Source organism: Elephas maximus, chromosome 4, assembly GCF_024166365.1.
Source record: "Elephas maximus indicus isolate mEleMax1 chromosome 4, mEleMax1 primary haplotype, whole genome shotgun sequence".
Classification (NCBI taxonomy): Eukaryota; Metazoa; Chordata; class Mammalia; order Proboscidea; family Elephantidae; genus Elephas; species Elephas maximus.
The window spans coordinates 151,757,644-151,772,904 of record NC_064822.1 but is presented as its reverse complement, the minus strand read 5'-3'; the positions used below and the strand labels follow the sequence as shown (position 1 = coordinate 151,772,904).

Genomic DNA, 15,261 nt, shown 5'->3' with positions numbered 1-15,261 from the left:
AATCATTGTTCTACATTTGATACTTATTGTATGAAGTTGATGTTATTTGCCTGATATAACAGATGAAGAAACTGTGATACAGAAAGAGTTAGTAATTGCCTTTAGTTTTACAGGTAATAAGTGGTAAAACCTGGTTTTGAATCCAGACAATCAGACCCAGGAGTCTGTGCTCTTAACTACTGTACAGTACTGCCTTCCAATTTTAACACTCAACATTCTCTGGGGAGCTAAGCAAGGGCCAGTTTGTGAGGAGTTTGGTCCATTTTCTAAAAGGAACCAATGAAAAATTTTGAACACAAGGATATCATGATCAGATCTACACTTTAAAAGTTTACTTCATAGAGGATGGGTTGAAGGGGGCTGAGACTGGAGCTGGGGAGATGATAAGTAGACATTTTTTCTAATTTAGGCAAGTGCCAAAGATGGCTTAATTAATGACGAGGGATTTAAGAGACATAGAGATATGTGAGAGATGTAGACACAATTGGTTGTAGTGATTGATTGGTTGTGAGAGGAGAGGGAGAAATAGGGCCCACCAACTTTTTGGCTTGGGCCACCGGATGGGTAGATGGTGCCACTTACTAAGAAGGAACACAAGAGGAGTTTGGAAAAGTCTGAGATTATTATTTCAATTTTGCACATGTCAAGATTTAAGTCCCTGTGGGGATACCCAAAAAAGGATACCTGTGGATCATGAATTCATGAGAGATACTTACATGGATGACATGATTGGTGGGTCATCAGCATAGATACTGCTGAAGCTGTGAAAGAAGAGATTATCCAGAGTGATTGATTATAAGGTGGATCTCTGATAAGTGTCTAATAAAGGAATGAAAGAGGAAGAGGTTCTTTGAAGAACAGGCATAGGAAGGAGAAACATACAGAAAGTGTGGTGTTTAAGATACTAAGAATGCTTCAGAGTTAAGTTCATGACTCCCTGTTCTTGTTAAAACTTTTCAATTCAAAACAATGAGAATGTTTTTTAATTCCCAGATGATAATAATAATAGGCAAACTTCTAAGATTTGTATAGCACTTTGTACTTTATTATGAACTTTAAACTTTTTATTATTTTGAAAAATTTCATGCCTTTGTAGAGGTTGTAAGTAAAACAAACTCTGATATACCCTATTTGTTAACATTGTGCCACATTTGCTTTATCTTTCTGTACCTTCTACATAGGTATATTTCTCTCTATTTTTTGCTGAACAATTTGAGAATTAAAGATACCAAGGTGCTTAATAGCTAAGTATTTTAGCATGTCTCCAAAACAGAAGGGCATTCTACATAACCACATATAATTATCATACTCAGAAAGTTTAATACTGAGCCAGTACTATTATCTAGTATCTCGTTTGTAATCAGATTTTCTCTATTAACGATGCCTTAGATAGGCCCATCACCCCCCTCCCACATCATTATCCAAGATCCAGTGAAGGATCAGACATTGTATTTGGTTATTACAGACTTTCAAATATGTTTTAAAACAACAACAAAAAAAACAAACCCGTTGCAGTCAAGTCAATTCTGACTCATACCAACCCTATAGGACAGGTTAGAACTGCCCCATGGGGTTTCCAGGGGGCGGCTGGTGAATTCAAACTGCTGAGCTTTTGGTTGACAGCTAAGCTCTTAACCACTGTGCCACTAGGGCTCCAGGGTTTCCAAGGAGCATCTGGTGAATTTGGTCTGCAGACTTTTTGGTTAGCAGCAGAGCTCTAAATCACTGCGCCACCATAGCTGTATACTATTGCGATTCTGTCTATTCTCTGAATAAGGGGGAAAGTGAGGAAAATGTAAAGTCATAAGAGGACTGGGGTTTGGAGAATAGATGAAAAGACTATCATAATGGTTATAATAATATTTTCCTGTTGGGGAAATAACAGTCAAAAATGACTTTTATATGTGAAAAAGATCTTTTCATAATTTTTAGTTATTCCATCTACTGAGCTTTGTACTAAGGAGTGTGTGTGTGTGTTGGTTTGAACCTACCAGTTACCCCGTGGGGATTTTGCTTCCATAAAGATTTACAGCCTTGGAAACTCCGTGGGACAGGTCTACTCCATCCTACCGGGTCACTATGAGTGATCCAACAGCAGTGGGTTTGGTTTTTGTTTATATATGTGTGTATTTAGTTTTTTGTCAATATGTGAGATGAGAAAACTGAATTTAAGAGAAGTTAAATGAGCTCACTGTACTAGAAATTGGTGGACAAGAGATATAAACCTAGGGGCAGTCTGATTTCAGATTGCTTTTTAACCATTATGGGATACTTACTTATATTTCTAAATAATTTAATACATAATTAGATCAAAAAATATTCTAGACTTGACATGGAAGATTAGTGAAATGATAAGGGTATTGGACAGAAAAACTACTCAGTTTTTCAGGTTTTTAAAAAGATTTTTTTCTATGTCTTTTACTTAGAATTTAAAAATTTTTTTTAAACTTGTTTGATCTTTTCTAATTCTTAATTAGCGTTCAAGAAGTTGTGGCTTATTAGTCATGCCTTAGATAGATATGAAGTTCTTAGTTAAATATTCTATGCTTTATTTGAGAGGATTTAAAATTCAAATTGAGTAGCTAAAAACCTGGCTTTATTTTGAACTGCTGCTAAATTTTATCTTATTTTATTTTTTACAATTCTAGTTGGCTCTCCGAAATGAGGAGGCAGAAAATGAAAACAGCAAATTAAGAAGAGAGGTTGGTAAAAAAAAATTTTAGTTGTGGTGGTGGTTCAACAAAAATAGTTGTTAAAAATGTTTTCAAAAATTTGTGTTGTAACCAGAACTGGAATCTTCTAAGTGACTGATCTTTTAAACGGACTGATTGTATGATATGACTTTGGCTCAGGGATATAGAAAATATATTGAAAGGTGAGGCCAGTAAGTACATTCATCTCTTAGTCTATATGGGTAAATCTTGCTTTCTGTTTTTTATGTAAGGCATTCTTTAATTTACTAATTGATTATCTGTCTGAATTTCTGTTCCTATTTCTCTTATTTTATCCAGCATTCTTTTAAAATTTCTGTTTCTTATGAAATCATATGAACTCTGATTATTTGGTGTTTCTGAGCCAAATAATGTTTTTCCATTGTTTATCCTGGTAGTTCTTATCTTTTTAACATAATCAGAGTGTTCTTTGGTTTAGCTGATAATTGCTATTCTTACTTTCTTTGGTTATCCAAAATAATATATTTCATTTTTTAAAATTTCTCATTTTTGCTTTCTTTAGTTTATGTTATTATTTTTAATTATATATTGCCTTTCTCATTTCTAATTACCCTTTTCCTGTCCTTTTCTGGAGAACAAACGTCTGAAGAAAAAGGTGAGCCTTTCAGGGTGGTGAAACCTTGGGCTTTTAAAGGTATCTTCTGAGATTACTATTTGGAGGAGGACAATTTTTGTTGCTTTTGATAGTTTCTTAATAGAACATGTTTGGTCTATCTACAGAATGAACAACTTCGTCAGGATATTATTGACTATCAGAAACAAATAGATTCACAGAAAGAAACACTTTTATCAAGAAGAGGAGAAGACAGTGACTACCGATCACAGTTGTCTAAAAAAAACTATGAACTTGTACAATATCTGGATGAAATTCAGGTAAAATGGAAAAAGTCAGTTCAGAGCAATGATTCTTATAAAACATTAATTATAACATAAATCTGGTTTTTAGCCCTACATTTCAATTCTTAGTGTAAATCTGCAACTATGCACTAAGAAAATAGGAAATAAATTGCATCTTTGAAGTTGTAATTCTTTATACATCCTTTTTATATGTGCTTGTCTTGGGCATTGTTTAAAAAGAATAGATTCTTGTGTAAAATTTTCTTGACATTTAGTTTGATTTAGTTTGTCAATACTAATTGATACTAAAGGTATATAAAGAATTCTCTTTGCTATGGGGGGGCACTTATGACTCCATTTAATTTTCATTTAGCTTAAATTTCAGATTCTCAAAAAAAAATTATTTTAACCATTTTTAACTTTCTTAGGCTTTAACAGAAGCTAATGAGAAAATTGAAGTTCAGAACCAAGAAATGAGAAAAAATCTAGAAGAGTCTGTACAGGAAATGGAGAAGATGACTGATGACTATAATAGAATGAAAGCTATTGTGCATCAGACAGATAATGTAATGGATCAGTTAAAAAAAGAAAATGAGCATTATCGACTTCAAGTAAGAATTAGTGTTAGAATAGTTTATTTACACTGGTGTCATATGGTCTCATTACTATTTATTTGAAGCTAGAAAATAACTTTTTAGGATACAAATTTTTGTTTTAATACTGCATTGTGTTGCCATACTGATAGATTTGTCCAAATGTGTTTCTGTAATCCCCTCACGCACACCTTGTAATTCCTGTCATCTGAGTAATATAGATGATACTTGAATTAATGTATCGATAGCAGTCCTGTAAAGCTAGTAATTATGGGATTTTCTGTTAAAGAGACTTGGAAGTTCTACGGGCCATAACGTTTAATTTACACCTTAAAATAAAGTCACTATTAATATCGTTAATTATTAATTGTAATTATAATAATATAATATATTATATTATATGTATTATATATAACATATAGTATGTATAATATATACTATAATTAACATAATTATATAAAATGTATATAAATATGATTATAATATATAATTATATAACATACTATATATAATATGGTATATATTATATGTAATATATATTATAATAATATATTATTATTATAATATATTAGTGATATTAGTTATTAATATCATAGAAACCAATAAATTACTCATTTCTGTAGAATTAAACTTATTTAAAAATAGAATACTGTTTATAAATATAATTCTCTAGTAATGGAAAATGATTATGCAACTCTATGCAGAAACCATGAAATGTTGCCTCTTACTACAAAACTACTCAATAAATATGAATATGTAATGTATATGTGAATATATGTATGTTATAAATATGTATATATTGTACCAATTTGCAACAATTCTTGAACTGATTATTGCCTTTTAGGTGCAGGAGCTCACAGAACTTTTGAAAGCAAAAAACGAAGAAGACGATCCAGTCATGGTAGCTGTCAATGCAAAAGTGGAAGAATGGAAGGTGCTTTTCTCAACTGATCCAATGGCTTTATCGTTTTGTATTTTAGGTTTAAGTTTCATAGTCTTAGTTTCCTTCAAAGACCTTATGCTAGTTAATGGCATTTTTATTAGACTTTTTCTTTTTCAGTTATATGTCTTAGCTAGAAAAACTCTTCATAAGAACGGCATCAAATATAATCCTCTACCTTATTTACGACGGCACTGGGCTGGGTTGGGCTGGGAGCCTATATATAGTTGAATAAACTCTTTAACACCAATGAGTAAAACTTTAAACTTTTGATACCTAAGTCCAAAATATAACTGTTGCCTAAAATAGAGGATTCTAAATAAAATTTAGTTTTTTTTAATGTAACTCACAGTTAGCTGGTATATATTAGTTATATTAGTTTCAGGTTTAATTTTAGTTTTTCCAGCTCTACTTTCCATGACAAATTAATCAAACTACTGGTATTCAATGGGAATGGAAGTAAGAAAAGGGATCTCTCAGAATCATTTGGAAAGCCTTTTCAAAATACACTTATCTTCTTCCTTACCACTCCATTTCCAGCCAAATCCCCTGGCCTTACCCTATAGGAAGCTAGGGTTGTGATGGATGCATATTTTGAAAAGGGTTCTGAGATAGTGGTGAATGTGCTACTGATTTTTTTTGAAAGCTAGCAGTTTTATAGTCATCATTTCTACCTGGCCTGACAAAAATTTTGTTGGCTATTTGAAATTAGTTATCATCTGGAAGCTCAGATAACCTGTATTTTAAACAGAAACAGTGACAATAGAAATGAGGCCTGTAGTATTGATCAGGGCTTGGCAAACTTTCTGTAAAGAGTCAAAGAGTAAATATTTTAGGCTTTATGGACCACGTGGTCCATGTTGCACTACTCAGCTCTGCTGTGATAGCATGAAAGCAACCACAGACAACAGATGAACAAAATAGTGAGACTGATTTCCAATAAAATTTTATAAAAATAGTGGCACGTCAGATTTGACCTGCAGACCAGTTTGCTGACTCCTGGCATAAATAGTTGTGTTTACCGTATTTAATTTGGGGAAGAGGGGGGAAAGATAGCATGTTAGGTTTATTCTTCAGCACTTTCCTTTTTCAAAAAAAACTTATGTCTTTTAAAGTTATTTTATATTAGTACATATAGTATTGCTTTGTTCTTTTTAGTGTCTATAATTTTTCTTTGTAGATGTGTAATTTACTTAATTGGCTCCCTATTGATTGACATTTAAAAATTTTCAATTTTTGCTCTTAGAAATAATTTTTAATGAATATCCTTATATATTAACTATTCTGCACATGAATAAGTATATTTGTAAGATAAATTACTGTAAGTGTAGTTGTGATATATATTGCAAATGTATTCCTTCAGTTTCTCATTTTTCTTTTGACTGATTTTTTTTCTATGAGGTGTTTCTTTTTATATTGTGTAGTTAATTTTTTTTTTTTTAATGGTTTTTGGCCTTTGTGTCATAATTAGAAAGGCATCTGAATGTAAAATCATTTTCTCATGTTATATTGCCTTCTGGTTTCATCTTTAACATTTAAATCTTTGCGGCATATATAATTGACTTTGGTATAAAGAGTGAACTATGGATGCAGTAGGGTAGAATGTTACCCTACTGTCCTAATACTATTTATTTTTGTTTTTATTATGGAAACCTGGTGCCATAGTGGTTAAGATCTACAGCTGCTAACCAAAGGGTCAGCAGTTTGAATTCACCAGACACTCCTTGGAAGCTCTATAGGGCAGTTCCCTGTCCTGTAGGGTCGCTATGAGTCGGAATTGACTTGATGGCACCGGGTTTGGTCTTTTTTAAATTATTTTTATTATATATATGTAGGATATATATATATTCCTATTGAATTTGAGATTATATCTGGGCTCTTTTCTGTTATATTGATTTTTTTTTTTTACCATCTTAATCATTGTATGTTTAAGTATCTGCAAAAGCTATTCTTCTTTGCCCATTATTCTTTTTTTAGACTTTTCCTTATGAACATTTTTTTATGTGAATTTTTGAAACAACTTATCCAGTTCTTTAAAAACAAAAAAATTTTGAAAAAAATTTGTTGATTCTTTTATTAGGTATGTGTTGTGTTTATTGTTTTATTTAGGGTGAATTGACATCTTTCTAATATTTAGTCCTTCTATCTAAGAAAATAAGATGGCTTTCCGTTCATTCAAAATATATTTTATGCCTCTCAGTGGCATTTTAGTGTTTTCGTCATAAAAATCAATTGTATAAAACTTTTTGTGTTTGTATAGACGTATTTATAACTTCTTATTTATAAGTGGTTTTGACACCTTGAGATTATTTAAAGATTGAATTGTTAAAAAACAAAGCTTTATGCTATATACTTTCAAACATTTTTTACTTGTACTTCAGGTTGTAAACACAAAAGGTAGAAAGACTGAAAGATTGAAGTTGCTGATACTTTCTTACTTCAAAGGATTTTATTTCTTGTATTTCCTTGAAATATGCTAATGGTATATATTATTCACCATTAATGAGGAATGGCTTATTAGTTTTTCTTTTGTGTAACAGATGTTGTTTTGTTTATTTCTAGTTAATTTTGTCTTCTAAAGATGATGAAATTATTGAATATCAGCAAATTCTACATAACTTGAGGGAGAAACTTAAAAATGCCCAACTTGATGCTGATAAAAGTAATGTTATGGCTCTACAACAGGTAAAACCATCTCAAAATTTGATTACCAGTTTTATCAGAGTTGGTAGTGGAACTCTGAAGTATGTCATATTATATCACCTGGGCCTATCCTGCTGACTTGGACTAAACCTATTGTTGTTGAGTCGATTCTGGGGTTTCCAAGGTTGTAAATCTTTATGGAAGCAGACTGCCACACCTTTCTGCCATGGAGCGGCTGGTGGGTTTGAACCACCGACCTTTTGGTGAGCACTTTAACCACTGCGTGACCAGTATCATAAAGTTTTTTAAAATTAAAAAATATCTTTTGAAATTTTTTACACCATCCAATCCCAAGAAAAAATTAGAATTAAGTTTAGAGTTAGGGTTAGAATTAACCTGAAAGGTTGGTGGTTCAAAACCACCCAGCAGCTCTGCAGTAGAAAGACCTGGTGACTTGCTCCTATCAAGATTAAAGCCTAGGAAACCCTATGAGGCAGTTCTGATCTTTTACATGGAGTAGCTATGAGTCACACACATTGTTTAAGTTGAGAATTATTTCGTAAGAAATTTTGTCAAAAACTTTTAGAAATTTTAAAATATTTTAATACTCTTATTAAAGATTATTATACTGTATCTGGGTCAATGCTGACATGCTGTGTAAATGTGAAATAAGCTAGCAGTTTGCTTATAATTTGTACCAAATGAAGACATTAGTTTTGGTAAAAATATACTTTCATAGGATGAAGTCACACTTTCATCATCTCAGCTTTCTAGTCATAAACCAAAAAAAGAAGGAAATTTGGGAAGTATTTGAAGAATAAGAAAAATTGCAGGGGATAGTATTTTTGAATGACAGGAAAAATTAAATTTAGTAAAGAGAAAATACAGGGAAAAATACAAAGATACAAAATAGTAAAAGGATGGAATTGAGTGGATTATGAAGAAAAAAGTATATACAAGGAGTCATAAGAAGCCAAACGTGTTAAGGAGTTCTGGAATTCCTGTTTTTCAGAGTATTATTCATTATATCCATCTTTAAGTATTAGAGTGAGTGGAGTTACTAACATTGTGTGGTGCAGTTAAGGTGTACCAAATAGTAAAAAGCATAGTTTGATTTCTAAAAAACTGTATCCTACAGCCTCGTTGAAAAAGACAGACTTACTTTTTCCAGACATATTAACATGTATGTTAATGTTCATGAAGTGGTATTATGTGACATATTAAAATATATTATAGGGCATAAAGGAACGAGATAGTCAGATTAAGATGCTTACTGAACAAGTAGAACAATATACAAAAGAAATGGAAAAAAATACTTTTATTATTGAAGATTTGAAAACTGAACTCCAAAGAAACAAAGGTAATTCAATATTTTATAAGTATATAAAATTACTTTGTATGTCATATGTTCCAAAAGTATTTGATTAAAAAATAAAGTCTTGTCAAAAAATATATTATTGAACCTTCTCCATTTATATTTTATCATATTTTCAAAATTATACAGAATGTTATTAATTACTATAAAGATATTGTTGGTGTTGTTAGGTTTCGTCTAGTTAATTTTGACTTACAGTGAACCCATGTGGCAGAATAGAACTGCCCTATAGGATTTTCTTGGCTGTAATCTATACAGGAAGAGCCCTGTGGTGGTTCGATAATTAAGTGCTTGGTTGGTGGTTCAAAACCAGCTCTGCAGTAGAAAGACCTGGTGACTTGCTCCCATGAAGATTAAAGCCTAGGGAACCCTATGAGGCAGTTCTGATCTTTTACATGGAATAGCTATGAGTCAAAAATCAACTCGATAGTACCTAACAACAACAAATGTTTACGGGAGCAGATCATCAGCTCTTTCTCCCACAGAACCACTGCACTGGGTGGATTCAATCCACCAGCCTTTCAGTTAGCAGCCAAGCTCATAACTATTGCACCACCAGTGCTCCTTTTATAGATATTTCCAGTGTTTATAAATGAAGAAGGCGTTTTCTATCATTTTCTCCTTTGCTGAAAATTACGTGATCCTCTATTATCAGATTAGTTATATGAAAGACATGAAAACTGATGATACAGTTGGTTGTTTTATTTCTTATAATTAGCAAAGAATGGAGCAGAATAAAATTTTGATCAGTGTAGCACCACTGCAGAAAATAAATTCATGGATATGCTCATTGTAACTGCTGAGCATAAAAAATAAGATATAAAGGAGAAATAGCAAGGCAGTGTGTGTTGTGTGTGTGCAAATGTAATGTGGTGATGATGGTTGGGAGTGAGTTTGTAATTTAGATACTGAGGCAAAAGCCTCATTGAGGAGATAATTGAACAAAAACTTAAAGAAGGTGAGGGAGTGAGCCATGCAAATACTGTATCTGAAGGCTGGTGGCTCTAAGTAGTGAAAATAAGTGAAAAGTCTCTGAAGCAAAAGTATGCCAAGAACTTCTATAGATATATACCTTATATATCAGTAAATGTTTATTGTGGGTGAGTCTGTGAATGAGCTGTGTTAGTAAATTTTAAAGCGATAAGAATATTATATTGTGGTCTAGCAACAGTGGTAAGATCGTACAAGTAGGCATTTTTTAGCTGGTAGTCAGGATTAAGTTTAGCTGCAGGTGACAGAAAAATCACACACAATGATAGTTTAAACAGTATGAAGAATTTTTTCTCTCTGATATCAACGAAGCTGATGCAGTTAGTCCACGGTCGGTGTGGCACCTGCACAAATATCAGGTATCTGGCATCCTGTATCTTGTTTGTCTGCCCATCTCAGCATGTGGTTTTTGTCTCATGTTCTAAGAAGATTATTTGAGCTTCAACCTTCACGTCCATATTTGGCTAATAGAACGGAGGAAAGAGAGAAGAGTCACTCCCCTCTGGTAAAAAACATTTCCTCCAAGATGCACGTTACCTTTCCACTTGTATCCTATTGGCCTAACTTAATGACATGGAGACACCTAAGCTGCTGGAGTTGAAGTAAAAACTTAGTCATTATTTCAAGTAGCCATGTGTCTGGCTAAGAATTGCAGTTCTCTTGCGGTGGACAAAAGGGAGGCTGAACATTAGGGACAGCTAGCAGTCTCTGCCCCAGTGGTCATTCTTTGTAAAGCAGTGGTTTGCAACTATAACCCTTCGGCTAATAAGACTTTGTTAAACTCTACAACTTGTCTTAAACCAAAACAGAACTCTTATTTTTCAAATATAAAATCATAACATTAAAGGGCTCTTTAGAGGCATGGTTGGGGTTGCAGGGGGAGGTCTAGAGGCATGGTGCCATAGTGGTTAAGAGCTCGGCTGCTGACTGAAAGGTCAGCAGTTTGAATCTATCATCTGCTCCTTGGAAACCATATGGGGCAGTTCTGCTCTGTCCTATAGGGTCACTATGAGTCGAAATTGACTTGTGGCAATTTTTTTTGTTTAGTGGCATAGCATTTCTTCCCCTGCCTTCCCATGTTGTTGTTGTTAGGTGTTGACAAGTCAGTTCTGATCATAGTGACTGTATAGGACAGAGTAGGACTGCCCCATGGGGTTTCCAAGGACTGGCTTGTGGATTTGAACTGCTGCCCTTTTGCTTTGCAGCTGTAGCTCTCCACAGCACGTAACCGATGCATCACTAGGGCTCCTTCCCATGTTAGAACCACTGATCTGAAGGACTATGAGTAGGCAGTGTAATTTATTTGTGATTTTGGTTTTTACCCGGTAGGTGCTTCAACCCTTTCTCAACAGACTCATTATATGAAAATTCAATCAAAACTACAAAGTTTAGAAGAGAAAGCTGAAGAGGCTGAGAGAACAGCTGAACTGGCTGAGGCTGATGCTAGGGAAAAGGATAAAGAACTTATTGAGGCTCTAAAGCGATTAAAAGATTATGAATCGGTATGTATTTTTATCTTTTCAATCAAGGAGCTTAGAATCATTCTTATCACTCACCGTTAGACTGTTCTGTGCCTTTTACTGCTTATCATTTATAAACATTTCGTAAGTGTTTTTTGATAAAAGGATAATTTATACTAAACTTTTCAAACTCTTAAGCAGCATTTACTTTTTGGCAGAATTATTTTCAAACCATCTCGATTGAAGCGTTTTTCACTCAGGTAATCAGTTTTGGTAAGGCAACAGGATTAGAGGCTTTGCAGTCTGTGCCATTGTGCCACCAGGTAGATGTAACACCAGTAATTCACTTGTTAACAATTATGACAGGAACACTGTAAACTGCTGTGTCATCACAGCCTTAGTGTGTATTTTTTTTTAATGTATTTTTAATATGATTACAACTAAGTCAGGCAACTAATGACTACCATATCCTGCTGATATAGCTGACTTGCTTAACTGCACCATTTCTGTATTTTGTTAAGTATCATTAAGACTCTGTATTAGAAGTTTCAGTTCTTCCCTTTTCCATTATTATTATTACTGGATTTGTTTTATAAAAAGCACAGTAATAATCACAGTTTGGTGATATAAACTTTAGATATATGTGCATTTCTTCACAGACTTAATAAGAATATAAATTTCTGAATTTGATAAATGTGTTTAAATAAATCACATTAGGTTTAAATTAGATTGGGCATTTTGCAGGGAGTATATGGTTTAGAAGATGCTGTTGTTGAAATAAAGAATTGTAAAAATCAAATTAAAATAAGAGATCGAGAGATTGAAGTATTGACAAAGGAAATCAATAAGCTGGAGTTGAAGATCAATGATTTGCTTGATGAAAATGAGGCCCTTAGAGAGCGTGCAGGTAAGCCATCTTTCAGATATGTAGTTCACTCTAATCTGATTTTCAAGTATTTTTATTGTTATTTTTAATAAATAGGTGAATGCATTTTTTCAAATAAATCCTTCTGTAAAAACATTTAAAACTAATAAAAACGGAGCAGCTCTGATTGAAATGGGATAGAGGATTTGGTGGACTTAAAAACAGCACGGAGGCAGCCTCAAGCACTGCTTTATCCAGTTCCCTGTGTACCTTCTGGAGGCATCAGTGGAATCTCTGAGGATTTTCAAAGCTCAGTTAGAAACCCCTGTGCTAGAAGTAGTAATAATACATTGTTTTAAAAATGAAAGTCTATGATTTTAGTACCACATATTAGAAGCTAACCTTTTTTCCTTCCATGAATGTGGCATTGCTATGACTCATTTAGTTTGCAGAGCGATCTTGTTTCAGATGGATTTATGTAAACGTTTTGAAATACTGTTTAAGGCTTTCTCAGACCTTTAAATACTTGGCTTTTACAATTTAAACTGCTTAAGTTTTATTTTGGTTGTGTATTTTAAGGTTGCCATTGATTCTGAGAAGTAATTAGTAAATATGAATGTTATGACAGTTCAATCTAAATTGCTTTTTAAAAACAAAAATAAGTATCTAAATATTGATTTCATTATACCTGCTAATAACAGTTATGATGCTTCCTAAAAGTTAAAATGACTCGCTGTAAAAATAGCTATTCTCTAAAACCAGACAAACCAAACAAACCAAACCCATTGCCGTCAAATCGATTCTGACTCATGGTGACCCTGTAGGACAGAGAAGAACTGCCGCATAGGGTTTCCAAGGAGGGCTGGTGGATTTGAACTGCCAACCTTTTGGCTAGCAGATGAATGTTTACGCACTGTGCCACCAGGCCTCCTCTACAAGAAAGAAAAATAAATTTTTTATCTGATTCTTTAATAAAAAGTGTCTTAACTAGGGCCCAGAGTTAAGTCAGGACCTCAAGTCGGGCTTCTCATCAACTTAATGTACTAGATCATAGCTTGGAATCTAGAATTAGGAGACAGGTGTGCTGGGAGCATCTGACTAGTAATGATAATACAATTGATAATTAATATTAATGACTACTTTGTGCCAGTCACTGTACTCAGCACTTTGTTTAGATTAGTTTTATTATACCCCTGACCAAACCCCAAAACCAAACCCAGTGCCGTCAAGACAATTCCGACTCATAGCGACCCTATAGGACAGAGTGGAACTGCCCCATAGAGTTTCCAAGGAGCGCCTGGCAGATTCGAACTGCTGACCCTTTGGTTAGCAGCCGTAGCACTTAACCACTACGCCACCAGGGTTTCCATACACCTGACAGTAAGCTATAAATAAATCAAATACATTATTATCTCTATGACTTAATAGAAGTTAATAGTCGAAAGTAGAATTTAAACCCAGGGTTGTTTTGCTTCAAAGCTTCTATCCTTAATACATTATAGTATCTCTACTACAGCTTGCCATAGAGAAGATAGGTCCTTATATATTTTTGTCAGAATTTCCGTGAATAATTATGATAAAGTTTTAACTTGTTGGGTTCAATTCAAATGTCTAGAAAATTACTGCACCAGAAGTACTACATTCTTTAATGATGATGGCTAACTGTGTCATGGTATATAAAGTTTTTTTTTAAGTACATTTGAATGTTGATAAAGATTTTAATTTTATTATGTTCAATTTTAGGCCTTGAACCGAAGACAATGATTGATTTAACTGAATTTAGAAATAGCAAAAACTTAAAACAGCAGCAGTACCGAGCTGAAAACCAGATTCTTTTGAAAGAGGCAAGTGCTGTGACAAAATGGCTATTTTCTTTATTAAACTAAAGAGGAATACTAATACTTCATGCTTTGCAGATTGAAAGTCTAGAGGAAGAACGGCTTGATCTGAAAAAAAAAATTCGCCAAATGGCTCAAGAAAGAGGAAAAAGAGCTGCAACTTTAGGTATACTCAGTTATCCCAGACCTGTAAAAGAATCATTGAATGAGTTTTCTGAATCTAAAATTTTCTGTATGTTAGAGATATTTTTGCTATGCTACTGTGATTCTGCTAGAAGTTCAATAAATGAAAATAACGGCCTGACGAAGAGTACGTAAATGAGTGTCATTGAGGTCAGTCCTGAACCTGAAACAGTAAAACAAAACCAAACCAAAAATACCTTAGAATTGTGGACATTTGGAAAGCATACAGTATAAAAAAATAGTCTCTGTTAATTTCCAGGCATCCCTGACTGATGTGATGTGATTAATATTGATAAAATATATAATTCATACTTTTTAATATTTTCTGTTTCCCTAAGGGCTAGCCATTGAAAATCTTCTCCATAAATTAGCCTTTACTAAGTGAAAGTAGTGTTTTATTGAATAAAAATTCCCTTTTTTTTTTTTGGTTTATCTTACCTGATGTAAAGGTAACAATTGGTTAAATTTTATAATATCCAATGTAGTGACTTTTGTAAGAGGAATATAAGGCAGGAATTTTTTTTTTTTTTTTAGCTTGATCCTAGTCCATAATAATCTGTAAATATAGCAGAGTTTTTGCTTTAGTGTTACAATCTGTATTAAAAAAAAAAAACTGCTGGTGAGTTGATTCTGACTCATAGTAACCCCATAGAGTTTCCAAGGCTGTAAATCTCTTCAGAAGCAAACTGCCACGTCTTTCTCCCACGGAGTCGCTGGTGGTTTCAAGCTGCCAACCTTTCCGTTAGCAGTCAATTTTTTTAACCACTGTGCCACCAGGGCTCTTTACAACCTACATAGTACATTG

The 15,261-nt window shown here is 33.4% G+C and overlaps 1 protein-coding gene across 11 annotated transcripts in view; it reads left to right on the top strand.

The window, feature by feature from the left end:
- CEP290 (centrosomal protein 290) overlaps positions 1–15,261 on the top strand; it is a 100,704-nt gene that overhangs the window by 9,575 nt on the left and 75,868 nt on the right. For 10 of the 11 annotated variants that reach the window (XM_049884008.1, XM_049884009.1, XM_049884006.1 and 7 more), the window contains 10 exons: positions 2,649–2,702; positions 3,453–3,605; positions 3,998–4,180; positions 5,007–5,096; positions 7,665–7,787; positions 8,982–9,105; positions 11,440–11,612; positions 12,315–12,477; positions 14,179–14,279; positions 14,352–14,439. In XM_049884008.1, coding sequence (XP_049739965.1) covers positions 2,649–2,702; positions 3,453–3,605; positions 3,998–4,180; positions 5,007–5,096; positions 7,665–7,787; positions 8,982–9,105; positions 11,440–11,612; positions 12,315–12,477; positions 14,179–14,279; positions 14,352–14,439 — 1,252 coding nt within the window. Of the gene's footprint in view, positions 1–2,648; positions 2,703–3,452; positions 3,606–3,997; positions 4,181–5,006; positions 5,097–7,664; positions 7,788–8,981; positions 9,106–11,439; positions 11,613–12,314; positions 12,478–14,178; positions 14,280–14,351; positions 14,440–15,261 lie in introns of those variants that run through there. The other variant, XM_049884013.1, reaches the window with a different exon arrangement.